General features: G+C 35.8%; 1 protein-coding gene across 1 annotated transcript in view; it reads left to right on the top strand.

The window, feature by feature from the left end:
* ANGPT1 (angiopoietin 1) overlaps positions 1 to 26,304 on the top strand; it is a 156,833-nt gene that overhangs the window by 93,227 nt on the left and 37,302 nt on the right. The window contains exons 5-7 of the mRNA XM_057408208.1: positions 2,717 to 2,844; positions 8,296 to 8,397; positions 22,006 to 22,172. Of these exons, the coding sequence (XP_057264191.1) occupies positions 2,717 to 2,844; positions 8,296 to 8,397; positions 22,006 to 22,172 (397 nt within the window). The remainder of the gene's footprint in view (positions 1 to 2,716; positions 2,845 to 8,295; positions 8,398 to 22,005; positions 22,173 to 26,304) is intronic.

Genomic DNA, 26,304 nt, shown 5'->3' on the forward strand with positions numbered 1-26,304 from the left:
ATAACACATCTGCTCTCTGTGATCTCAGGTATTTCAGACGTCTGATACTGAGAGGAAGGCTGGAAGGAACTAGGCATATCGATGTCTGTGCTTGTCACCTTCATCTCTTACAGCAATGGCAGTTTTATTCTGGGTTTTTTCTAGTCTTTAAACATAGGAAAAAAAGTATTTGTAAGTATGCTTCCTGGAGATCCATCTCCTTAGAAAAATTATTTTCAAATGTAATTCTAATGACTTAAATTAAAATCTTACCTTGCTTAAAATTTAAATAACATGAAATTTAGGATAGAGTCATGCTTTTTTCTTTCTTTTTTTTATTTTTTTGGTCTAACTTTCAGTTAAAAAGGAGCCAAATTCAAATTTCCTTGATTGACTGTTAAGTAGTTATTTCCAAATAGGTTTTAATGTGTGTATAACAGTTAAATAGAGATAAGATAATCTCTCTATATGCAGATATTAAAAAATAAGTACTTTAAGACTCAAGGAAATGAACACTCTGCCTCTGCACAATTAAATGCATTTTTTAGACAGGAGGTACTGGTGTCTGCAGTTGAAACAACAGCATTACAGAAATTCAGGCCAGGAAGAATGGATCTAATATAAATCCCTCTGAAATCAATGAGAAGCTTTGCTTTAACTCCTCTAGGCTTTGGCTCCAGCTCCAAGTAATTCTTCAAATTGGACTTTGGCCACTGATATTAACACCATCTGCTTACAAAAAAGTATCATGAAGTCTTTAATTAACACAAATCCTGAAGGCCTCAGTTCTATGTCTTATCCATAAAACGGCATCTTTGTGAGTGCATTGTTAATGCATACTTTGCTGAGAACCTCATTGCCTGCCACCTCATGGAAATATTGTCATCTACTGCATTGCCAGCGCTACCTTTTCCAAATGTGGCCAATTCTCAAAGCCATAGATTTTCCAATTGAAATTCATATGCAAATATATGAACCAAGTTTGATTTTTATTTATGATGTTGGATAAAAGCAATGATATGCAGCAAATACACGGAAAAGGAGGAGTAAGGGGTTGCGTTGTTTTGTTGTTTTGTTTATTTTTTTTTTTTTGTTAAAATCAAATTTTAAAGAGACAAAATAAAACACATAAAAGGGAAAAAAGAGTGTTATATCTCTAAAATTCTGACCTAGAGGGCAGGATAATCTTACAGTTCAGAATTTTGTTTCCCACTATTTTTCTATTTTTACCTTTTTACAAAAATCATCAAGGTAAAACTTTTAACCTTCATTTTCCTCAGTTTCCCCTTCTGTGAAATGGTATTAATGCCCGTTGATCTGACAGTTGTCAGAAATTTGCCATCCTAAAATACTGCTTTGATGTGTTCAAAGAGAGACAATATATCAGTCTGAAAATCCTTGACATTATTTCATACGATCTTAAGGCGTAGATAGTCCCACATGTTATGCTGTTGCTTTTTTGCACACCATTGTCATTAAGCATGAGTTTTGCAGCACAGGCTACTTTATTGAAATCGAGTAAGTCATAGTCCCTTTTGCACCTATAACTCACACTTTCAAGCCAAAAATAAGAAAGATGTGTCTGTCACAAGACGATGAGTGTGTATGGAGAACTTAATATTGTTTCCTTATTGTAGGGATTAATGAAGTGCTGGCCTGGGCCCTGCACAGCACTTAAGGACATGTTTAACTTTAAGAATCTGAGTAGACTGATGGATTTCCATGGGAATACTGATGTGCTTAAAGTATGTGTTGGTGGCATGAAGTCATATCCTTCAGTACCTTGTGGGTCATGCTACATTTGTTTGCGAAAGTGAAGGAACACATTCAGATGTTACTTCTTCCACAGGGAATCTCTTGGTTCTTCAAGACTGGGAGCCTCAAACATCTTACCTTCCTGATTTCTCAACCTAAATTCATATATGTGGTCTTTCTGCAATACATAGGATCAAGGTCTACACTGGTATTTTAATATTAATTGTTCTCCTATTCTGGGTCAAAAAAAAATTAAATTAGTTATGGCTCTAAACAGCTGACTTCAGGAGCACTGATTTTTCTAATTTTTTTTCCACTGATTGTACTTTTATGAATGTAGATATGAAAATAATTAAATAATTCTCTGAAAAAAATAACTTAAGCAAGCAGGTCCCTTGCCCCAAGTCCATAGACTGCTCAAAAAGCAGTCCCTCATAGGTAGGAGGGCACCTCATAGGCACCTCAAAGGCAGTACCTCATAGGCAGGAGGGCACCTCATAGGCACCTCAAAAGGCAGTACCTCATAGGCAGGAGGGCACAAGCTCCCTCCTTCCATGGTTCTACATTGCTGCCTTAGCAGATCCATGCTCACATCTGTGTCAGATTGCAAAACTGAACAAGTTTTCCACCTCCATGTGCCATCTCTGGGATGTTCTTTGGCACCTCCAGGGTACAGCTTGAGTCAGAGGCACAGACCTTTGCATTCAGAAGGAATGTTCTATGTTCACATCTCTATGTAGACAGGATGCTCTGTTTATCTATTTACATAATGACTTCTGCTGGTGCCTACTCTGCCATCTGCCTGCAAGTTTCATATTAGTTCTTTAACAGAATTTACTAAATGCACTGTGTAACAATTGCAGTACAGTTATTAGTGTGCATGATTAAGGGGAATACAGTGTGCAAGAGCAGACTTCCTTGATGAAGAAACACTTAAGATTGCTACTGTAACTTACTGTGTTTCTTTTTTTTTGTTTTGCAGTTTTACTAAAAAATGTAAAAAAAGAAGAAGAAAAGCCTTTCAGAGACTGTGCAGATGTATACCAATCTGGTTTTAACAAAAGTGGGGTCTACACTATTTATATAAACAATGTCTCAGATCCTAAAAAGGTATATACTTGTTTTATTTTCTTATTTGTTAATATGATATTGCTTGGCCGTAAAGGAACTTTTGGAGCCTTTATTGAAGTTCTTATTCTGCAAACTATTTTATAGTAGGGGCTGCATTTCATATTGAAAAAAAATACATTAGAGTGAAAAAAATGGTAAACTATTATTCCAGACATTCTTCTTTCTTCCTGACAGAGAATCCTTCCTCAGTTCCAACATACACTCCATAACTGATTCACTTCCTCCCACTTGGCAGGTTCACTTGAATCAAACTAGGGCTGCAAATAAATCTATGATAAAGTTTAGAAGAGTATTAGTAAAGTGCAATAATGAGGAAGATGATGGGAGGGATTATCTGGTAGCACAGGGGAAGAAATAACAGAATGAACAGGTTTTAAAGGTAAAGATTTTAAAAAATCCTGTTTCTCTTGTAGGGAGCAGGGGAGAGTGGTTTTGGCTGTAAAGAATGCTGAATGTTAGCACTGTTTGAAATGATGAAGCATATATAATCCTACCCTTCTCAAAAAAGAAAAAAAAAAAAAGAAAAAGGTATCTGGGAGGTTTTTTTTTTTTTTTTTTTTTTTGATAGAAATGAAACATTAGTCTGTAAATGTGACTGTTTTTTTTTGGAAGGCTCTGGTTGCTAATGTACCTGAAGCTAGGAACATGAGAGAATAACCTAAGCCTAACTTATATGTGAAGGAATTCTGGCTGTCCTTCTGACGGGACACTATTAGGACCAGCCCCCCAAAAGGATAAGAGCTGATTAGCTGGGAGTGGTATCCAGAAAGTGGGCTGAACAGGAGAGAGGGAACCACATCTATCTGGTGAATTTATTCTTACTGAATAAAATGGTGATACTGCAAACAGAAAAAAACAATAACAAATATTACCAATGTTATTGTCTCTAGTTATTTTATGATGTTATTAAGACATGTAAAACATATTTCTAAGCTTAATTTGATTTTATTAGAGGCCTTTTGAAGCCTGTAAATGTCAAATATTATATTTTACTAAGGAATTAGAGTTCATTATAATGTCAGTAGAATTGGGATGAGAGAGTGCTATGGGCAAAGATTAATATAAATCTGGTGAATGTGAACGGAAAAATAATTGACCAGACATAAAATACAGACACTTCATTAAGCATTACTGAACAGGACAAGAACAATATAAGCAGTTCTGTAGAATCTGTTCAATTCCAAACAGAGATGAAACATCAAAGTCCAAATTGCATTGAAAGCTTGCGATGTTTTTTCTTAGCTTTATTAAAGCTCATAAGCCATTCCCAAAATGCTGTGTTACAATGAAAAACAGTGGCTATCTGAACACACTGTGGCACTTATGCTTCTGGTGTATTTACTTTAACCCGCTTCACCAATAATATAAGGACACTATGGAAGACACTCAGTCTCTATCTCTGCTTGCAGACACTGCTGTCAATTAATACAGGCAACACAATTCAGCTGATATCATTGCCTTATTTTTTTTCCTGAAAGATTCCAATTTTAGCAAGAAAATGTGGGAGAGTGCGTGTGTGTTGAGGGCATTTCTGCTACCACCTGTTTCTTCCTTGCCCTAGTGATAACACAGCAAGAGCTGATCCTGGGCACATTCATGTTAGTCAAGTGAGGAATGTGATTGCTTTAACAGATGGTTTTTTAGACATTAAGATCGCATTAACAGTCTGCAAGTTAGTGCTGTGCAGAGATAGCTGAAACAACTTCAGCTGAGGTAGCTTCAAAATCACATGAATGCAGCCCTCTACCAGTAATAATTAGCCCAGAGGTAGCACCATGCTGACAGTGTTAGATTGATCTGGATCCCAAGCTAATATCCTGATAGGTACTTCATGCAGACATACCCTCTTGTTCAAAACCAGCTTATTTATCTGGATTACCACAATGCATTGCACAATCCTGACATGTTTTTAGAGGCCTAATATATTGTTATCATCTGTAAAACAACCACTGGCAGCTGTCTCATTTATAGTAATTTTATACTTCAGGTCACAAAAATTTCCTTTTACGTTTCCTGAGGGATAGTTACTAGAATCCTGACATCCAATAGGGGATTGATTGATGGCTTGGCTTCGCAAGCAAAGATTTGGGAAGGGCTTTAACTGCACTTACTACAAGCACAATGACCAAGGGTATGTAGGATATGCAAATCTGGTTGGAAAAAAGGTGCTTAGGTAGTCAGGAAGTGTCCCACCAGGGCTCTCATCTCCTGAGCTATCTTGAGCTACCCATGTGCTGGTCCGCCCGCATGCAAGGTTGGATCTGCAGCTTCCCATGCACCTTGTCACCTATCGTTTCAACCCTCACCCGTCCATACAGACAAGTGAGAGTAAGCCCTTCCAGCTTGCGCAGTGGATTTTTTAGGTGAAGCGCAGCTTGCACAGAACTGCCCCCACCCTTTACACCTGAGATTTAACTGCCACAGCCCAGCTAGCTAGGACAGTGACAGCAAAGTCCACAGGTCGTAGGTTTTGATATCTCTTTGTCATATATACATATGTTACTGTCAGTTTGGTTTTTTTTTCTGCTGATTTTACTGTCATATAGTCATAGAAAATTATCCTCTGTGCTTCCAGCTCCGTAGCGTTTATATGCATTTAGATATGCATACAAATTTAGATTGCACTTTTTCTTTCATATTCCTAGCTTCAGAAGTTCATTAGTTTAGTTTATTAGTCTTCCAGCCCTGAATCAAAAATTAGTGATCCATTTGTGCTTAAAAGAATCTTAATAATCCATATTTTGAGATGAGAAGAGAAAAAGGTAGGCTTATTAAGCTAATTAATTGGCTTACTTTGGTGTGTGTGTGCGCGCGCAATGCCTAGTGGTGTTGACAAATAATTGTCCCTAGGCCATAGTGAGAGCAAAGGCAAGAAGAGTCCTTTCAGTCCCCTGAAGACCTGGTTTCAGCTACCAGGCTGAAATGAGCAGAGGAGCAATGGGAGACAGGTTGTCACCATTTTGGAGCTGAATGTACCATGTCACCTTCAGGATATAAAGTAGGCCAGAAGGACTGGTCTGAGCACACACAGAATCCCTGTATCTTTCCTTGGATCAGTATATTTGACTCTCCTACTGTCTCCCCTAATACCCTCACAGGCATAACTTCTAAAAACTTCTGGGTGCAGTGCACTGAAAATGTAACATTATAATTGCCGGTGGGGTCTATATATCTGGGGTTTTTGTGCTCTGCAAAAGGAATTCCACTGCTGTCACGAATGCAGCTTCACTCCTTCCCCTCTACTTCCTGCCTGTGGACATCCTAACAAATTATCGTTGATGGTGTCTCTGAGCATAACTTCCAGAGCTTTAAACCATTAAATGTATGCTAGCCCCATATACTGTGGAAACTGTCATCCCAACACAGTTAACTTCAGGCTTCTGCGCAGCAGAGACACGTTGCCTGAATGTCAAATGATGGTCTTGAGCTTGTTGCTCTATACCAAAATATAAACTAGTGATATATCTAAAATATGTATAAATAATCCCATACTTACCTTTTAGGAGCTTGAGTACTTTTCCCTTAAAATTTGCATCTAAGGAAGGGCAAGAGTGCAGTGCTTTAGGTGCTCTTTTAACCTATATCAGATTATTTTATTGACAATAAACTCAGAATCTAGAGATGAATACAAATTCAAAGTCACTTTTTTTTCATCCTTTTCTTTTTTGGTAGAGGGTTAAATAGCAGAACATGTTAAAAGGTGTTTAATGGCTGAGTGCCCTGACTTTGTCTGGGACAGAAGCCAGTCCAGGACATTTGCTGGCTAGAGCTACCCACACTGAACATCTATAATCAGCTTGGCACTCTTGTTAATATGGCAGGTGTTTATGTCTACCAGTGTAGAAAGTGCCAGACCACACAGTGATGGCTTGTGAATAATGGACTGCTGATAAATCTTTCATTGTGCATTTTTCAATTTTAATTTGCTATAATTTTCAGAAAACATCAAAGCCTTTTTATAGGTATTTTGTTATATTTTAGTATGAAAAACCTATTATTTGTTTGTGCACGTCTTTAAAATGACTAGTCTTAATACAGCTGAGGATTTAATGCTTTAAAAATTGGCAGTGGATTCATGGGAGCTTGAAATGACTTGAAAGTAAATCCATCATTTAGAAATTCTCACTCTAAATCAGACTAAAGAAATTAAATCCGGTAGATAAATGTTTTCACTCACAGTGTCTTTCCTGAAGGAGGAATAGGGCCAAAATATTTGTCTAGGAAACTGTGGGCTTTCTTGTGGTTACCCTTGAACAAGTTCACATGTTTGCACTGTTCAGCATTCTGTTTCCTTCCTATACCTACACGGGAACTTCACTCAGCATGCCTGCAGCAAATTAAAAGAAAAGCACTTGCACAGGATGACTGAACAATGCTTATGAGTAAGAAATGCTTATGAGTCAGAATTGCTTTGCCTGAGGGTAGAATATTGTTCTTTAGTCAACTGCGGAATGAATTTTTATGTAACTGAATAGTAACCTTCAATTTGACAAATCAACTTAAAGCTTTCAATTACAAAGCAGTGCTGAATGGATCAACTCTTAATGCAAATGTCCAAAGCTAAGCCAATGGGTGATAACTCTTCAACCCTCTTACATATTGATGTCTTACTTATAAGGAGGGAAATAACATTTCAACAGCACAGGCAAATTAAATTTAGGATAGTTGCAGTGCCAATATGGCACTGATGAGTGCATGGGAATGAAAATCAGGGAAAATTTATTGAACAAGTAACACAGAGAAATGGATCTTAAAATCAAGTGTCATACAAAAATAGGAAAAAAAAAAAGACTACTACCACTTGCCATATTCCAAGAAAAGTGAATTAATAAGCAGTAATTGCTTTTTTATCATTTGTCCTCTATTTTTGAAAGGATAATGTAAGAAGAATGAAAATGAATGAAAATTAAATATACATTTTTATTATTATTGTTATAATTCAAAGCAAAACATAATAATTGTGCTATATTTCGGACTTCCTGAATGTGCATTTTCTGTAAGAATTCCTGAAGGTTCTTTCTTAGGCAGAATGACACTGTTAAATAGAAAACATTATTATCACTGAAACACTCCTGTTTGTTAAGAGGAAGTGAGTGGTTGTAGGGATGCTGCAGAAAAAATAGAAAAGGAGCACAGAGGTAATGTGAAGAGGAAAGCTGAGGATGCAGAGGGAGATGATGGGGAGATGTTCTTGAGTAATGTGCTGAAAGCAAACATTGAGAGAATTACACTGAACACAAGGAGAGCTCTGTAATCAAGTGATTGAAGATAACATCAAGGGCATAGGCATGAATCCATAAGAAAATAAGCTTCCTTAGTTCTGTCATTCACAAATAGTTCTCTCTCTACTTTTTCCTCCTTAAGATTACAGAATTCCAACACAAGTTTTGTTTGTTTTAATTTTTTAATTTTATTTTAATTCTTGCATAGGTCTTTTGCAACATGGAAATTGCTGGAGGAGGGTGGACGGTCATACAGCACAGAGAAGATGGAAGCCTGGATTTTCAAAAAAGCTGGAAAGAATACAAAATGGTAAGGTGAAGAATGTGGAATAGTTGTACAGTTCGTAGACATGTTATATTTCAAATAGTACTTCCCGTTATCTTAAACAGATAGATTGTCTACAGTGGTGTGGTGTGGTCCTGCAGTCTTTCATGAGCTTTTGTCATGTCTGCTACTTTTGAAAACTATATCATTTTTACTCAGTTAGTGGGGTATTATTTACCATGACTTAGGGTTTCTTTCAGATCAGTTACTGAAATTAAAGTGAGGTTAGGCCCAGGCATATGCACTAAATAATATTGTCGTCTGTCCTTCTGAAGTTTTGACTTGCTGTGTCATTAAGGGGTAATAGGCATGTGATGGTTTTCCTAATGTATGGATGTTCCCAGCTGAGGGGAACACTTTCAAAACTTGAAGCATCTCAGATAGAAATGAAAAGTTTTATTGGGGCTTATCCCACGTCATACAACACGTCTGCCAATCAAACTAATGTACTGGAAATGTTGATACTTTGAAAAAGATTAAAAGAAAATAAATAACTTACCAAATTACAGATGATATGATTTCAGCTGGCTCTTTTTTCATTGCCAATTCAAAAAAAAAAAAAATTTACTCCAATCTAAATAACTCCTGATTTTTTTTTCATTTGGTGAATGCTCAGACTTTCTGATGGACCTCTTTTCTTTGAGTCCCTGAGGACTGCTTTGGATTTCAGTGACATTCCCAGTTAAGTTTTCAGAACTGTGTTATCAGCCTGGAAGAGGATAATCTTTCTTCCAGCAGTTTTCAGAAGGCACTAAATGAAGAGAGGATATAAAATGTTTAAATATAAAAGCAATTTTAGTTCAGTAAAAAGTTCTGTTACAGAACATACCATTTCAGAAATAGGTACAATATTAGATTATTGAAGCAAAACGTCATGTTGGATTTAATGGATGCTTCCTTTTCAATATTTTCATATTACTTGAAAGCATAAATTATAGAGATAAAAACTAACCATCTGGGTCAGGTCTCTGCTACTATGGATAACCAGAGGATGTAATATATTTCATAATTTGTAATGTTTTAATTTAGCAGGAAACTTGAAATATGTTTTATTTTATTTTAGTTCAGAGTCAAATAAAATATTAAACATCAATTTATTTTGGGGAAAAAAAAACTTTGAAAATTCTACCAGTTCTATTTATGAGAAAATCAGGATTTGTATATGCAACCTAAGTTGTTTCCTATACATGGGCTGGTTTAATTTATACATATTGTACAAATTATCGAGACCTATTCAATTTTTCTCTCCTGTGCTTTTTCTTAGACCATTTAATGAAAATAGACCATATTTTTAAAGTTTTCCCATATGGCCTTTTTTCACATATATCCCTTCACTTACTCAAACATTTTTCTCAAATTTTCCTTTAAAACAGTGTGAGTCTGTTCAGGACCGATTATGTTGGGTTTGTCTAGTTCAAGCAGTCCAAATTAGTTTTGTTTCTCTTTAGGAATGCCATAGTCTTCTAAGAGATCACTTTTATCAAATAAAAAGGATCTGTTTTGGACTTTTACTGATAGTTATCCTATAAGTAAGTAATGAGAAAAGGTGGGATTTAGGCTTGTCTCTGCTTCTATGAATTATTTCATCAGGGTAGCTACACCCTGTGATTATCTTATGTCACCACATGTTGAATGATTGAGGCTGGTGAATGCTCTGTGATTTGTTGGAATATGTGACCGCGTCTGAGCTTCAAGGCAATGACACCACTGGTTTAATTCCCTTAATTAAATTAATTAGTTAATTTAATTCCCTTAATGAGAAGTTCAGAGATGGTGTGTGATATCTATTGGATCACATTCCTTCTTCTTCCTAATAATCTACCTGGCATTTCTTCCAATGGGAAACTGGGTAGTGTGATGAGGAGCACAATGGTACTTGGTCTTACTTGGATTGATTGAACTTAATATATGTTCTCTCAGGCCATAGTTCAGATACAGGTTTTCAGATTTGCTAAGACATTTTTTTGTGCTTGTATCTCACTAGGGCCCCCGATTCAACAGAAATAAACCATATAACAGCAATAAGTCGTCTCTGGGCCTTTAGTTTCAGTGCATTTACTTTTTATTGGAAAAGAATATGGAAAACTGTAGAAATTATTCTGTTACAACTAATTACGGATTGTCAGCTTCTAAGCTGGACCAGGACTCACGCGACCAACCTGCAGTACTGCTAATACCATCACAAATTAATGGCTGTTCCAGTTTAGGAGGCCATTGCACATTTTCTCTGACTCTCAGCTGAGATCCTTATAGCAGGTAACGTAGGAAGGGTGAGCATGGAGTATCCTCTGGGAAGATGAGTGACAGTGCTGCTGGGTTACAGGAGTGCCCTGGCAACAAGGACGTAATCATTGTCTTTGATTCAGTTTCATGGTGGTGACTTCAGCTTACATGGAAGTACTTCAATTACTGTTTAATGTATTTTCCGGACACCAAAAAAGGAAACAGGTTAAAAGAGAAATAAAGCATCAACAAATCTTCCGAAAGTAGGAAATTTACAACATACATACATTAATTGCCACAATGTCAGTGATACTACAGTAATAGTGATACTTTTTCTTCTTGTTCTTTTGGATCCGTTTCCCCTGACATCCAATCTCCACTCTGTAAAATGAAGTTACCTTTCTTTGGTAACTAAAGCAGTAGCTAATGAATACAAAATCTTTTATGCAGGCTTATTGTTGTGCCAGATTGGTTATGGCATCTTCTTCCTTAGAGGCATATGTGCTTATCAATATTACCCAGTCTTGTGCTGTGCCTTTGTGCCATTGGGCCATTTCAGTTTTGTATTGTTTGTTCCAATAATAATTGGAAGAAATTCAGAGGAAACCCTGTGAGTTCATCCTCCCATACTTTTCTTATCAGCTCCTACTACATCTGTTCTTTCACATTTTGCAGTGGATTTTCCATGATACTATTCACTGCTTATCAGAAAAATATGAAATGGAGCAACAAATAATTTCTTTGACAACAGCAGCTAAGATCACCCTGCAGCAGATTTCAGCCATTTTTCATTTTTCCTTGCCTGAAGAATGAATGTAAAACACTATTAGAGTTTTGACCTCTAGAAAGGGAATATAATTTTAAGAACTATTATTTACCATCTGTAAACCTGGGCTGCTTTTAGAAGGGGTATTTACACAAGCTTACTTTCTAAGACACAGTTTCTGGCATTAAATAGGCAGTCATTATCAATAATCAAATCCAAGCAGATTATCAGCTCATGTGATAACTTGGCTATCAAGAGTTCTTTCCCAGTTTCCAACTTTTAGTTCTTGGATAAATGAATCTTTCCCAGTTACTGTCTATTTTTGCCAAATTAGATGATGGATTGTTGGATTCCCTATTCTTTAGAGTTTTAACATGTCTGGTTTATTAATTCCCATGAATTTCACCAAAGTTATTCCCCACTCAATAGCCCAAATTCACTATCAGTTTTCTAGAGGGGTTTTTGGGGGAACAAGCTTATTGGGGGCTTCCTCAGATCTTTATTTTCTCAGGCCTTTTATTTTCTTGCTTTCTGTCATTGGAGAAAGACTCTCAATAGGTATTTGAAATTGCGTGCCTTAGCCAGCCTGCAATAATTCTTTTCCTAACCAGGTCTGGTTGTTTGAATTGTTTTTTGTTTTTTTTCCCCCCGTATGTCAGTATTCAATTGTACTACATGCTTTATTGCTACAATATTGCTATTTTCCTTTCTCTGATGAAAGCAAGCTATTGCTTTTTTAATCATTCACCATGTAATGAATTAGATTAGGATCACTTGTATGTGTTAGACTCATAGCTGAAATTCTCACAGCTTTATGGCAACCACCTCCCATCTTTCTAACTGGCAGCTGTTTCTTCTTTTGGTTCTCTGGGGCAAGAATGACATTCAGCAGTGAATTACACACCTCCTGAATCTCATTCTCCTGAGTAATACCTAAGGGTCCAACATCAGTTCAGTGGTTAATACAAGTCTGCTGTCAATTTATCTCAGAAATCACCACTAGGATTTGTGTGTGCCTGAAAAGCACACCTACAAAACCACTTCCATTTCTGTTGGAGTTTCTTTTACTTTTCTCTCAAAGCTGTTGGGTCAAAATGACGGCTAACTCTGTAGTGCCAAAGTGGTATGATGCCAGAGCAAGATAATTTATGCTCTTCTAAGGCTTAAATTCTGCATCACTGAGATCACAGAGGTGGTTAAAAGAACTTTCTCAAGTATTGCTGTATGAAGTTATAGTGGGCATTTACATTATATTATCTGGAATAATTTGACTTTCCTTTGAGCATCAGTAAATTTTAACTAGTATAACAAATCTGGTAATCTGTGTCTTCTGCTTTCCTAAAAGACAGCTGAACACCTCTTCAGACTTTGATTTCCTTCAAGGCTTGAGGGTTTTTATTTTTTCATATACTTCACAGAGTTCACCTCTGAGTAAACTCTAGTTTGGACACAAGTCCCACCCTTTTCCTGGAAGACCCTCTAATTTATGACAGTCAGGTTGCTGGTCACCTCATGTTTTCACCTCATCAGTCCTTGCAAGTCCTACAGACTGCAAGTTGGTATTTGGGCATATAGATGTACTTGAATTATTCATAGAAAGAGCTACCATTCCAGCAAAGGTTTTATTTCTTAGCACACTCTTCCAGTTCATTCTGAAAAGTTCCAGATGTTATTTATATTTAATTTTTATTTGCAAAGTGTCTAGCTCCTGTTTCATAAGATGGCCTTTTAATTCCTTTTATGGTCTCCATCTGTTTTAAGTCTTATTTTAATTTATCTTGTGAAGGTTTCAGTTCCAGGTTTCGGTTTTATTATTCTTTCTGCCTACCTTTCCTGACTCTAAACTCTATATTGCTTCAGTAATAATACTAACTTTCACTTTTTTCTTTTTCAAAATAGGTCCTCACCACAATTAACATTGTGCTTGACCTGAGAAAAGAGGCAAAAAATCAAGCTGTTTTGCTGTTTCCTTTTGTAACATTAATTGATGATGGCTGTTTTTCTGTTGCAGTTTTGTCCATTTACAAACTGTGTGCATATTCTTTTTTCTCTCCAAACACTTGAAGAATCAAACAACTATGGGTAGAGCTCCAACTCCTTCCAGTCACATTAGATTATTCACTTTCTTTTCAAGTGAGAGGCCAATTGCATACAAATGAACAGGGCACATTTTAAATACGTTTGTATAAGCCTCATGATTCTTATTCCATTATTTTAACATAAAACAACTTCAGATGTGTTTTTCTTTAAACAAAAATTACATAAACCATGTGGCTTGGCTGAGAAGAATGTTCTTGACAGAAAAAATAAATTTGCTCATAAATTGAATGCTCATATTGTGGAAACATTATCGTAACTCTTGGTTTTCTTAAAGCTAGCTATTCTGAATTAATTTTAGATCCTTTTCCGTATTATAAGTATTTAAGCTATGTTATGCATTGATATGGCTGTAAAATTTTCTCACTTCTTGCATTCACAGTAGTCTAATATTATTGATATATTTGCCACATTCCTGTGTTCTTTAAATAAGAACTCAAATACTATCAAACAGATCTGAAGGTAGTAACACTGCTCTTCCTATGACTATTCCAGATTGAATGAGTTTATGAAAAGCCCATATTTTGGATCGTCATTCATGATAAATTTTTGCATTTAGACTAAAGAAAATGGACCTTTATTGGCACGTGGAAAATGCATATATAAATATATGCCAGCTACAGAGTCCTAGCTATGAACAGGCCTGTGGTTTTATGACAGTTAGACATTTCCTCCACTGATTATGACTTGAGATATATTCAAGTAATCTATTATTTTGTCACAAACAGTAACTCAAAGAAATATAAGCAAAGCAAAAAAAAATATTACACTTAATGTGCGTATGCTTGTTGATTGATCTGATATTGATATAGATTTTCATCTTCACTCTTATTACCCCCAGATTGTTTGCCTGTGAAGGATCCTCCCCCCAGGGGCAAAGATATATAATTATACAAAGATAAAGCTGCTCCTGATAGGTAACTAGATTTTTACACAGCACTGCCTTGATTTCAGAGCTGAGAAGGTTTTATCACTAACACATGGGGTATTCCGTTTTGCTTTCTTCTGCTTAGCAGAGAAGCAGAGGCTGTTCAAAGCATGTCTTCATAGTTTCTCCTTTCCTTTATGGCTTACCAAACCCGTTTGGAGGGAAAGAATTGTTGGTTCAAAGAACGTGAGGAGGTATTTTGAAGATGGGAATAGGAAAGCAATACAGAAAGTTTTGTGTAAGGTGGAAAGCTTTCATAACACTGTGTGTACTATATCCATCTAGCTAGCTAGCTAGCTAAAGAGCTAGAGGAATATCTCAATTTCTTCTGCAGAAACAGTTTCATGTTCTTTCCCTGCCAGTAGTCTGAAGAATGTTCTAAATGATGTTGCAACATCGACATGGCCCTTCCTGCAAAATGAAGGGTTTGAGGACAGGATGGACCTGTGAGAAAGGCAAAAACTAGAGAATGCATATCCTTGGAAAAGACAGAAGGCATGTTCCTTCTGTACTGTAAACAAACAAGACAAGTTGGGAGTGGTAGTATTGAATTATGTTGCTTAAATAGGCAACATAAAATGAGAGTGAATTATGTGAGTACAAGGGGATAAAAAAAAAGCACACTTCAGACATGAATAATTTTGTAACCACAAATACATTTCTGACGATAGTACACTTCAATGTCATGAGTTAGTTACATCTGAAAAAGATCATTTACTTCAAGGGACTGGGATAGATGACATGGAAGTAATTTGCTTCTTTCAAATATTTACCAAGTAATTTGGATATAAGGAAATGATTTTTGGTGACTGGAATGTGTATTAAGATACTGTGTGAATAACGCCATTCATGGAGACCCACCCCTCTGTGATAAAGTATGACATGTCATGCTAGTGTAATAAAAAGTCACTTCTGACTGCAACTGTTACTCAGATAATTGTCACTTTCATCATGTCATAAAAAGAGCCAGCATGTACTCTGCTTCACCTGAAATCTGAATCCAGCATGTCCAGTGGAGACAGACATGATATCAAAGCAGTGAGAGACCATACTCAGTTTTCTGAAAGCATGCACATGAAACTTGGTACTGAGCAAGGCTTAATCTACAGTGTGCGTTTCAACAGTATGACCTCAGAGAACAAGAATGAAACAATATTTGTTTCAGAGGGGTTTGGATCACTAGATTAGGCACCAGAGAAGGTGTTACCACACAAGGAAGCATTTTTATTTTGGGACATATTTTTGGATGTAAAATTATACACAATTTATTATTGGAGCACAGTTGTGTTTTAAATGTGTGATACTCAGCACGATCTCCCTTATGCAAATATAACTGGGTAACATCAGTTTCAAGACTTGTGTTGACACATGGCTATATACTTATGTCTGTTTTGCCACAAGTGTTTCAATTTAACACCATTAGTGTATGCCACTTAGACTTATGTAGTCTTCCAAAGGCTCTTAATATAACCGTGTAAGGCATACCATACATATAAAACCCAATACATTTTATGTAATGATATCATGATTCAGCTTAATTATGCTAACATCCTGTAGCAGAGCACCATGAGAAAGATTAATGCTACTAAAGATACTTTTTAACCAGAAGATGGAAATGCCAGATGAGATTTTAAGAGGTTGTTTTGCGAATCAGTGATTCGAATATTTAGTAGAATTGTCGCAGAGGTCCCACCAATTGATAGTTGTGTGCTTTCATCATGGAACAGCTTTTTCTTCAGGGATGAGCATCTCCTGCCTGATCTGTTCCATCTGGGACTCACTGGAGGAGCTCTTCACTTCGGGGCTAGCATGTAAAATTAGCACTATGACATTTTGACCCTGGTATGAGTCACCTTCTGTTCTTAAACTATCTAGAGTAGCAGATGAGCCAAAGCAAGAGAGAAAAAAAGCAATCCATTAAGTTTGATTGGTATTTAGGCAGATTATGGGACAGAGATTCAAATCCCTGATCAAGTTTACATATAGATGGTTTGACCATTGATCTTCCCTGTAGTATCTATGCTCCTAGTCATACACATCTTTGGTATATGGGATGAATCAGTGTCTTTTGAAAAGAAAAGAGAATGAAGCCCTACCTCCAAATGTTCTTTCTTTTTGCCTGAAGTGAAACCATGGTACTTTTGGTTTTTTAGAACTTTTTGTTAAAGATTTTAAATCAGGTTTTAAATGAGGGCTAAAAGCCCTGAACCAAGCAATTTATTTCTTTGGAAAGAACAGCACACAAAGATCTCTTACACTCCTAATTCATCTTTCTTAGATCACAAAACTTGAGTTTTCTTTAAAAAGATGCACTTACTAGGAGCCACACTAAATGCCTATATATTCCATGATCCATTCAGAGTGAAGAAGGTGGTTTGGGAGAGAGGGTCTCAGTATAAATTTTCTGAGTGGTAAATGCTCTGCTGTTTTTAGTTAAACAGTAAGGAATTTAGTTTGAAATCGAGGCCTGTGGATAATGCACTCTCTGTTGTATATGGGTCACTGTAGGAAACAGATGTTTGCGGACCATTACCTGGACAAAGGATGTTTGATAAACTTATGCTGTATGTTTTTCAAAAAAAAAAAGAAAAAACTGAACTTCTGTAGGTCTACTAATGTATTTGTTCTAGAACAGAGAGCAACAGCCTGAATTGCTGCAGTATATGAAGCTTTTGAGATGCACATTTCAAACTTGGACTGATTATATAACCATTTAATTCTTTAAAATATCAAGAATTTAGGGTTTTTTTTAGACTTTTGAGAAGGTACCTCTGGCTTTAATCTAAACGTATTTTTTGAACTTGCCAATAAATATTTAGTAGTATTTTATAAAAATAATTCTGAATATTTAGCATTATTAGGATATTTGTTCTCTGAGGAAGCTGAAGTCATTTCTATAGACCACATCTTTATTTAAAATATTGTAAGGAATGATTCAATGTGATCTAAATGAAGATGTATACTGACCTTTTTAGAACTTATCTTCTTAAACAGAATCTATTCCACATTCTCAGCTAAGGCAAAAGGAGCTGAATATTCTTTACGGCTTCTGAGAAGACACTGCTGCTGTAAAACACTGATTTATTATCTGCTTTATTCAGTGAATTGTCTGACAGGAGATGAACCCATAGGATATATTGACTGTGTCTGGTTTCAATTTTGTTTTGTCTATAAAAAGTCAAAGCTTCCTACGAGCATTATCAGGCAAAATAAATAATATAAGAGAGATAATTGTTTAATGAATTTGGAGTAACATGATTCAAGCCAAATACCCCCACAGATTTTGCCAAAGCTAATAAAACTCTTTTGCACCCTACTTATTATTTTTGAATAATCATCAACTTGTAAATTCTTAAGGTCATTTTTAAAACAAGTATTGAAGCTTGTTTCTTTGTGCTTGTGAGTGCCTTAGTAGTTTTGACTGTTAATCACCATGCAATTGGAAACAAGCTGATGTAAAAAATATATAAAATTTATGAAATTATGAAATCATGGACTTGTGTCTGTGATTCCTGGTTGTAAGTGGTTTAGTGCATACAAAAGAAAAACAAATTACAATTTATTTTTTTTTTTTACATAACTATTGGTCACTATATCAGAATTTACACAATATACGATATAGTTATAGGCATAAAGAGCCATAAGACTCCTTTGCTTCATCCTAGTACCTCTGAGTCTTTCCCTGCTATATTCTCCCAACTTCCAGAGTGCTAACAAGGATAATGTAGGAGACCTCTGAAAACTTTTCGAAATTTCTGAACTTTTCCCATTACATTAAGCACTGTTTTGGGAAGTTCAAGGCTCTGATTTGGCACTCCTTCCAAAATGTTACAGAAATTTCTACGGAAAATTAGTATATTTGGAATAAGATTTAAATTTTAACAATTAATCCCTCTACTTGGAAACATACAATGAGCAAAATGTAGAAAGTTAATGACAAAATAGTGTCTCATAGTCATTTAAAATGTAATTTTGGAGCAGTGTTTACTACCTACCGGGTTTCAGAGGTACTTAAAATGTAGTTGACTACAAACAAACACATTCATGAAACACAGATGTTCCTATTCCTGGAAGATTGATAGCTGAGGATGACTTGGATGACTTAATTTACTTCCTTGAGTTTAAGTACAAAACTTTAACTCAAATAATTCTGAAAGTATTTGCTATAGCAATATGAATGCAAAACCCAATGAGTATGTTGGCAGAGTATACATGTACTGGGAAACAAAAACATTTCATGGCAGCTATGAGTCTGAATACGTGAGTCGTAATGTCAACTTTTAAGATTCAGAACTATGCTTTAAGTCCTTCTCAAATCCAACCTCCTTGTCTATAGAAGATGATAAGCATGGTCCTAGCCAAGGCTGCAGTCACCTTAACATGTGGGACCCCACAGATTTAAGCAGCAGTATAAGCATAAATGGCTTGTGTTTACATCACTAACTAAAATGGTTACATTTCCTTACTGAAATTTCATTACTGAACAACTACTGAACTATCTCATGAACAGCAAAATTAATGAGTTCTGCTTTTCTGTGTTTTTTTGTCCTGTGTCCTGCATAGAAGTCCTATTTTTATTACTAATAATCTCATGAATCTCTATTATTTTCTAAGAGCCTTTGTGACAATAGCTTGAGTTCCCCTTTTATGTCCCTCAAATCTCTCCCAGATATTTAAGGATTCTCTAAGGCAATACATGCTCAGCATCTGCACCTGGCTGCCTGGTGTGAGCCTGCTGATAGGCAAGTGAAATAGGCAGCTGTTGAGTTCCTTCTTCAACATTTCTCTCAGCAGCAGCTCATCCCAGATACCAGTTCTCCTGAAAACTCATTTCAAAAATGAGTTCAAAAAATATTGCACAAAAATAAAGGACAGGTGGACATAACAATTGCAAAAGCTTGTTTTCCTTAAGCATTATGGCTGAATGAAAAAATAAAAATAAAAATAAAAAAAGAGACTTTATATTTGATTTGATCTTATATTTTATACTTTGAAGGCTATAGATCTTGAAGGCAAATCAAAAGAACCTGGCACAACCATTTTCTCTGCCACCATCTGAGAAGGGAAGGTTTAATTATGATTTTCAGGGGGTTTTGTTAATTGCACATCATTCTCTTCTGTGCACAGAAGCATCAAAATAGTAGTGTTTTTGCAGCAGTGACAGACCAAGATACAAACAGGGAAAGCTGTGTAGTTAGAAAGTCAGCCAAAATATGTGGAAAAACTAACAAGCATGAAAGTCTTTCTTCAGGTTTAAAATAGTGGCCGTAAACTGTAGACTAAATACAGGTTGGAAGCAGTAGAATTTGGTATAATAAAATGATACTTGAAGAGATGGTTCCCAACTCTGTACTCAACAGAAATGTACTGATGCTCTCTGTTTCAGATCTATGAAAGTTTGAGTGCCTGTTGGTTTATTGTTTTTCCCAGCCATATTAAGTATTTAAAAAATGCACAACTTCTTAGGAACATTCCTTGCTTCAGAGATATGTTTTGTCTTCCACTTACTTCCTTGGTTTTCTTTTCATATAAGCAAGGATTTTATTTAAAAGAAGTTGCCCTTGACAAGAAAAAAAAATAAAAATCACTGTTTAGGCATTTCTAATCTGGGTTTCAATATTGTAGCTCCTTATAGTAAGATTTAGTTTTTTCTAACTAATGTGGTAGCTTTCCTCATAATTTTATATTGCTTTTTATATTCCTCCAGTTCCCTTTTGCTGCAACTTCATTTCCTGTGGTCAGAAGAACAAACCACTTAATGACAGATTGTCGTGTTAGTGTAACAGTACATGTGAAAAGGGAGAATGAAGTGTAAATGTGAAGAAAAAAAATTGTAATTATTATTTCAAAATAGTTATATATGATGTCTGGAGTTTATATAGAACACATATGGGAACACATTACGTTAAAAAAACCCACATGTATTTCATCCTGAATAGGCTTCAATCTAAATAAGATAAGACAAATATAATTCAATAGAACCACAGTTCAAAGGGGAGTCAGGTTAGCTTGCCGGCATTGGGAAAAAGGGAGAAAGGATTTCCCGAATATCTTCTTTTAAAGGGAGACAGCTGATAACAACAGTATTATATCCTCTGTGAATCAGAAACCATGTAGACTGCAAAGAAACATACTTTGGCTGATATATGAACACCTATGGTTCAAATTCTACTTTCTGGATTTTAGGAAGACAAACTCTCTGTTAAGTAGTCACTGTAGAGCATATTTTGCCTTCCTGAGACAAGTGGCAATGACCAGTGGTGAAAGAGAATATCGCAGACAAACCACTGACTGCTCTGGTATGACACTGCCAAAGCTGCTAGAACAGGAGAGACCGTGTGTGACAGTCACAGGGCAAAGAGAGAAGGTTAGGAGATGGAAAAGATTGAAGGAACAGATGGTAAATAGTGAAAACATACAGAAGAGTATGTCAGCTGTAGACAGGGTTTATGCAGGTGAGGAACAAGGTTTTTGTGTTTTAGGAAGCGTGCATGATGCCAAACATGCACGTGAATGCAATCAAAGCAGTAGGTGAGAGATAGATACAGAAGCATCACCAGGGGAAAGCTTGAGGAGCAGGACTTCACACTGCAGATAGCAAAAGCAAGATATCACCAGTATTGTCTACAACCAGTATTTACAGGGACTTACATAGGAAATTCTCTATTTGAGAAAGAGTATAATAAAATAGTGTGCAGGAAAGGAAAAGCCAACTATTAATGTCCTCCCATATTTAACTTTGAGCCTTCTCTGAGACTCACCACAGACTACTGAATTTCAATTCTTGCAGACTAAACACTTTGTTATAAGTATCACTTGATGGTCTCTGAGCCAATAGGCTGATTATGTGTGTTTGAAACATAAATTTGTGTACTCAGCTCCGCACAGTTAAATGTGGCACATCTTCTAAGCCTCTAGTAATAGCGAGCACCAAATATCTGCTCAGGTAGGCCAGTTAAAACAAAAGAATGAAGTATATAAATGCTACAACTGAGGATCATTCACAGACACCTATCCAGTAGATCTTATATACAGAAGAGGATTTTAAACTAAAAGCCTTCCTTTGGCTGTGGCAGAAACTTGACAGCAAAGGAATGGTCCGTTCTTCTTTAGAAGTTAAGACATGAGATATCATCCATGTTTAACTTGAATTCAGTGTATAGTCTAGGCTAAATTAAACTCTTTAACCTTTTATACTGTATAGCAGAATTGTGTTTTGACTTAACTGTCTTAATGATAACTAGGTTTAACGCTATATGAAATATGTTGTAGAATATGACTATCCAGTATTGCCATTGAAGGATGTGCAAATATAACATCACACTATTAATATCTTGTAATTGGAAAGTGATTTTCCACTGATAACCCCAACTGCCCTTTCAAATATTAGCTAGCCTGCACGACACTCCTACATGGCATGTATTAGTAGAATCATTATAGAGATAATCAAACTGGAGCACAGAAAGCTATGACCAGTAATTTATATGTATAGGTAAAATATATTGATGGTTTTATTATTGTATAAAAGTTCTATCAGTTACAACAATTACATCTAGTTGTTTTGCCAACTTTTTTCTAGGGCTTTGGTAGTCCATCAGGTGAACATTGGCTGGGAAATGAATTTATCTTTGCAATAACAAGTCAGAGGCAATATTCTCTAAGAATTGAATTAATGGACTGGGAAGGAAACTGGGCATATTCACAGTATGACAGATTTCACATAGGAAATGAAAAGCAGAATTACAGGTAAGAATCTCTTGAAATTCTTCTGACTCTGCTGAGTGACAAATATTGTTCATTTTTTGCTTGGTAAATATAAGAAAGGACAATAATATGATATGGATTTTCATCAAAAGTGAATAGAGAGGGTAAAAATGAAATGGAAATCTAATTTCTCAGTGATAGAAGGTTAGAGTAAATGTAACCTATCTAAGAATAATGGATGACCTATTAATCATGCTGGCTGGTATAACTGCTAAAAAAACTGCATAACTTTAATCACATCTGAGACTATCAGAACTCAAACCTGATTGAATAGAAAAAGGATATGGATTCTTCATTACAACTTGAAGGATTTTTACCTCAGAAGCATAAAACTGAAATAATGGACATGGGAATAAAAGACAAAAAATGTCATTAAAACATTTGATATTTCCAAGCTAAAAAATTCAGTGTAAGTCAAGACAAAAACCAGAATGCTGGATCTTATTGTGAGGAGATGATAAACACAAAACACAGTGTCAGTTACTAGATAGCCTTGGTTCATCATCAGCAGCAGCATGCCATTTATTATAGTTCAAAAAAGACATAAAATTAAAAATTTTTCCAATAACATTTTTCTCCCATATTTTCTTTTAAAAATGAAAAAGTAGGAAATTAAATCTGTTTATTAAAAAAAAAAAACAAACCCCAAAATAATAACTCAAAAAGAACTTAGAGACACAAGTCATACGTATGACTTTAGTGGTTTCATTGTATGTGATTTTTTTAAATCATTTCTTCATCTGAGCAGTACTGGAAAAATGTAGAAAAAAGACCATGAAGCTTAATAAAAAACATTCTAAATAACTTATTGCAACACATCTAGTTATCATAAGACTTAGGATAGAACCAAACATATTGTAAAAATAAACATTCAAGTCATAGTGTGAAACTAGGTTTGTATTCAGATGTTTAAATTCAAGTAACTTGGTTCTCAGAAATATTCAGGGTTTTTGTCAGAGGGCACTACTGCAGAATTTAGAAGTGCAAAAGCTACATTTAGAAGGAATCTATATGAGTTTAAATCCTGCATAAAGCCAGGCACACAAAAGACAGCTCTGTCCTCCATTGCCTCCAGCAGTGCTGTGCCTGGCACTGCCCATGGCATTTTTGTCAGATATTGGGAAGGTGAAGCACCTGTTCTGAGGCACTTTTAGGCAATGAATAAATATAAGTAAAGGAAATTTCTCAAAACAGAGGCTAGAAATATTTGCACAAAACATAAAATCAGCAGTGTAAAAGTGGGTGACGTGGGACCTTAAACATTAGTAGATGATGTTAAAAAATGTAAGGAAAGGATGGGACAAATACTTGTCAACTGAGGAAAAATTTCAAAGGACAGTCAAACATAGTTCTAAAAATTATGATGAAATGTCCAAAAAGACACAAGGAATATTACTTAGAGAAAATTCTTCCTGCTGAACAAGAAAAATAAGAGATGTCTTCCAAAAGTATATAAATTAAATGAGGGTATACAGGCCTCAAAAGTATAACGTTGAGTAATAGTGATAAATTCTGCTGCCCATGTTCAAGTCACTTTTCCACAAAAATCAGAAAGAATTTGACTTGGACAAATGACTGCAGTTTTGATTCCTGTCCTACTCCATAGTCCAATAAAAGGGTAGAATGAGTTCTACTTATGCTGTCTGTGTGGCCTTCTTACAGTACAACTGAATTTTCTTTGTCTGAGGATCAGGGAATCTGTTCCATTCACATTATTGTGGAATAAACAGAGATGGAAACATGAAGAGGTATAAAGGCTCTGTCCATCTCTGTTGGCCATTTATTTCTACTCAAACATATCTGAATATTAAAAGAAAATACCTGAGCACATGGTGACAGTTCTGGAAATCATGATGAGTAAGCCACATGAAAATCTATTTTTTTTTAATGCCTGTCAAATGCACTTGTGCTTAGTACAGACAGATCTATGTCCAGCAGACATTTTTCAGGCTAAAATTATGTTGGGCTCTTTAAGAAAGCATTACAAGTATATATCCTATGACATAAAAACTCTTTATTTTGCTTGCCAGCATGACTATCTCTGATAGAAGCAACTCCAGAAGGCAGGCCAAATAAAAGCCTGATTATTGAGCCTTAAACAGCTGGCTACCCTTCAGAGAATGCTGTTTTCTCTTTATCTGAGAAGCTGCCATTAAGAATTTAAATGGTTCCTCTGAAGCTGAAAATCACGGTTCCCAGCCTCCTGCTTGCAGTGCCTTTCCTGCACAATTGTCAGGCCTTTTCCATGTTTGCTTTCAATATCTCAAACACAGAACAAAAAAAAAAAGCTTTTCAAAGCTTAAGTTGCTGTTAATTTGAAATAATTTTGCCAAACAAACATACTCTCTTCTTTTGGAAGCTATTAGGATTTTCTGCTAGTGACCCACATTAAATGCTGCTTTGCAAAAATAAGTAATTATAGGCTGGCTACACTCTACATTAGTTTCAAATAACACAAGTTCACTAAGAAATAGTAACCAGTAAAGAGACAACTTTCCAAACTGGTCTGGGCAGTAGGTCAAGGTGATCTGAAGCAGAAGATATTGAAATGAAAGGAAAAGCTCAGGGAGTGGGACATCTTTCATTTATGCTGAGTATGTTGTACATTTGGAAGACATACATGCACACAAAAAATGTTAGAATATAAAAAATTAAAAAAAAAAAAAGAAAACAAATACCATGAAGGGATAAAATGTGTCTGAGAAAATATGGAAAATCATTTTCATGCTGTTTTTCCAAAATCCAACCCCAACAGTATGCAAAGTTCGATTCAGTCTGGATAACTCCCAATTGGTGATTTCAGAAGGGTTCTGTTTTTCCTCTGGTTGGTTGTATTCTCTTTACTACTTTTTATTAGCCTAAAGAATCTATGATTAAAAAGGTTAATGCTGAACACATGTGTATTAAAAATATACTTGTTTCTCTTTTAAAATGAGATAGCTTCAAAAGGGTTTCTGGGAATGCCGAATAAAACCTATTTATCTCAGATGATGACCGAATAGAAGAAAGTTGAGAAGATGGATACCAAAGCAGTAAATGTATAATGATAAGTGATAACTGAAATAGGAAAATCAGTGCTGCACCACATGTGAAAGCTTCAATAGCATAGAAGTATCTAAGTAATTAATTTCCTTTAAAACATCTTTAGGTTTCTTATCTGCACAAAATGGTTACACAGAGGGCTGTTTGTAAATACAATGAAAAGTATTTCTGTCAGTCTCTTTAAAGTCTTTCTTACATTATGGCAAGTAAAATCTCCATAGAGTAAGAAAAATCAAATCTTGCGAACCCAATTTAGTGTAGTGTTTCTTAATTTAAGTCAAAGGAGTTATTCACATTTTATATAAAATGTAAGTTGAAAGAGACTTCTAGAAGACACACGGCCTCTCCTCTTTTCCTTTGTAGACTCTACCTAGCCAATTCTTGATAGCTAGCTGACATTGTTCAACGTTCTTAGGAGGTGTATAAGTATGATACTCTGCTGCTCTGACTTCTGTCCTCAGACCTTCCAGAATTAAACACGAAAAGTAACCATGTGTTGGGATTTCAGGCACCACACTTCATAATCCCACTCTCTATTTAATGAAAACAGATATACTGATGCTGTATTTTGAACAGCAGCAATTTCAGTCTGCATGCACATCCGGTTTTGCTATTCATGATGCAGAAGCAGCACTTCCAAACAAGGCAAGGCATGGACAATGGGGGAAAAATAATTTTTAATTGGCTGAGATATTTGTACCTCAAAACCCTTAGAGAGTACACCCTCACCTCCATATGACAATATATTCCAGTGTTTAGTCATTCTTTTACTTAGAAAAGCTTTCCGTTGCTGCAATGACTCACTACCACTGGTCCTATCCATGGAGGAATATGATTAAAGACGAGGCAGTGCTGCTAAGGTGAGCAAAACCTTGGGATTGCTGTAGGTCAGTCAAAAACCAGTCAAAACTGGTGATGGACTGCGAGCATCCTAATTTCTGTGAATGAATCATGGACTTAAGGTGATAGCTGGTCTTTGGTACTTTATGGAGAACAGTCTTTATATTGGAACCAGCATCATAAAGAGATTAGTAAATCTTACAACAAAATGAAAGAGGCACAGACACATTGT

This window comes from Pezoporus wallicus, unplaced genomic scaffold, assembly GCF_028554395.1.
Source record: "Pezoporus wallicus isolate ANWC-B61680 ecotype Strahan unplaced genomic scaffold, APGP_CSIRO_Pwel_v1 contig_3815, whole genome shotgun sequence".
NCBI classification, from domain to species: domain Eukaryota; kingdom Metazoa; phylum Chordata; class Aves; order Psittaciformes; family Psittacidae; genus Pezoporus; species Pezoporus wallicus.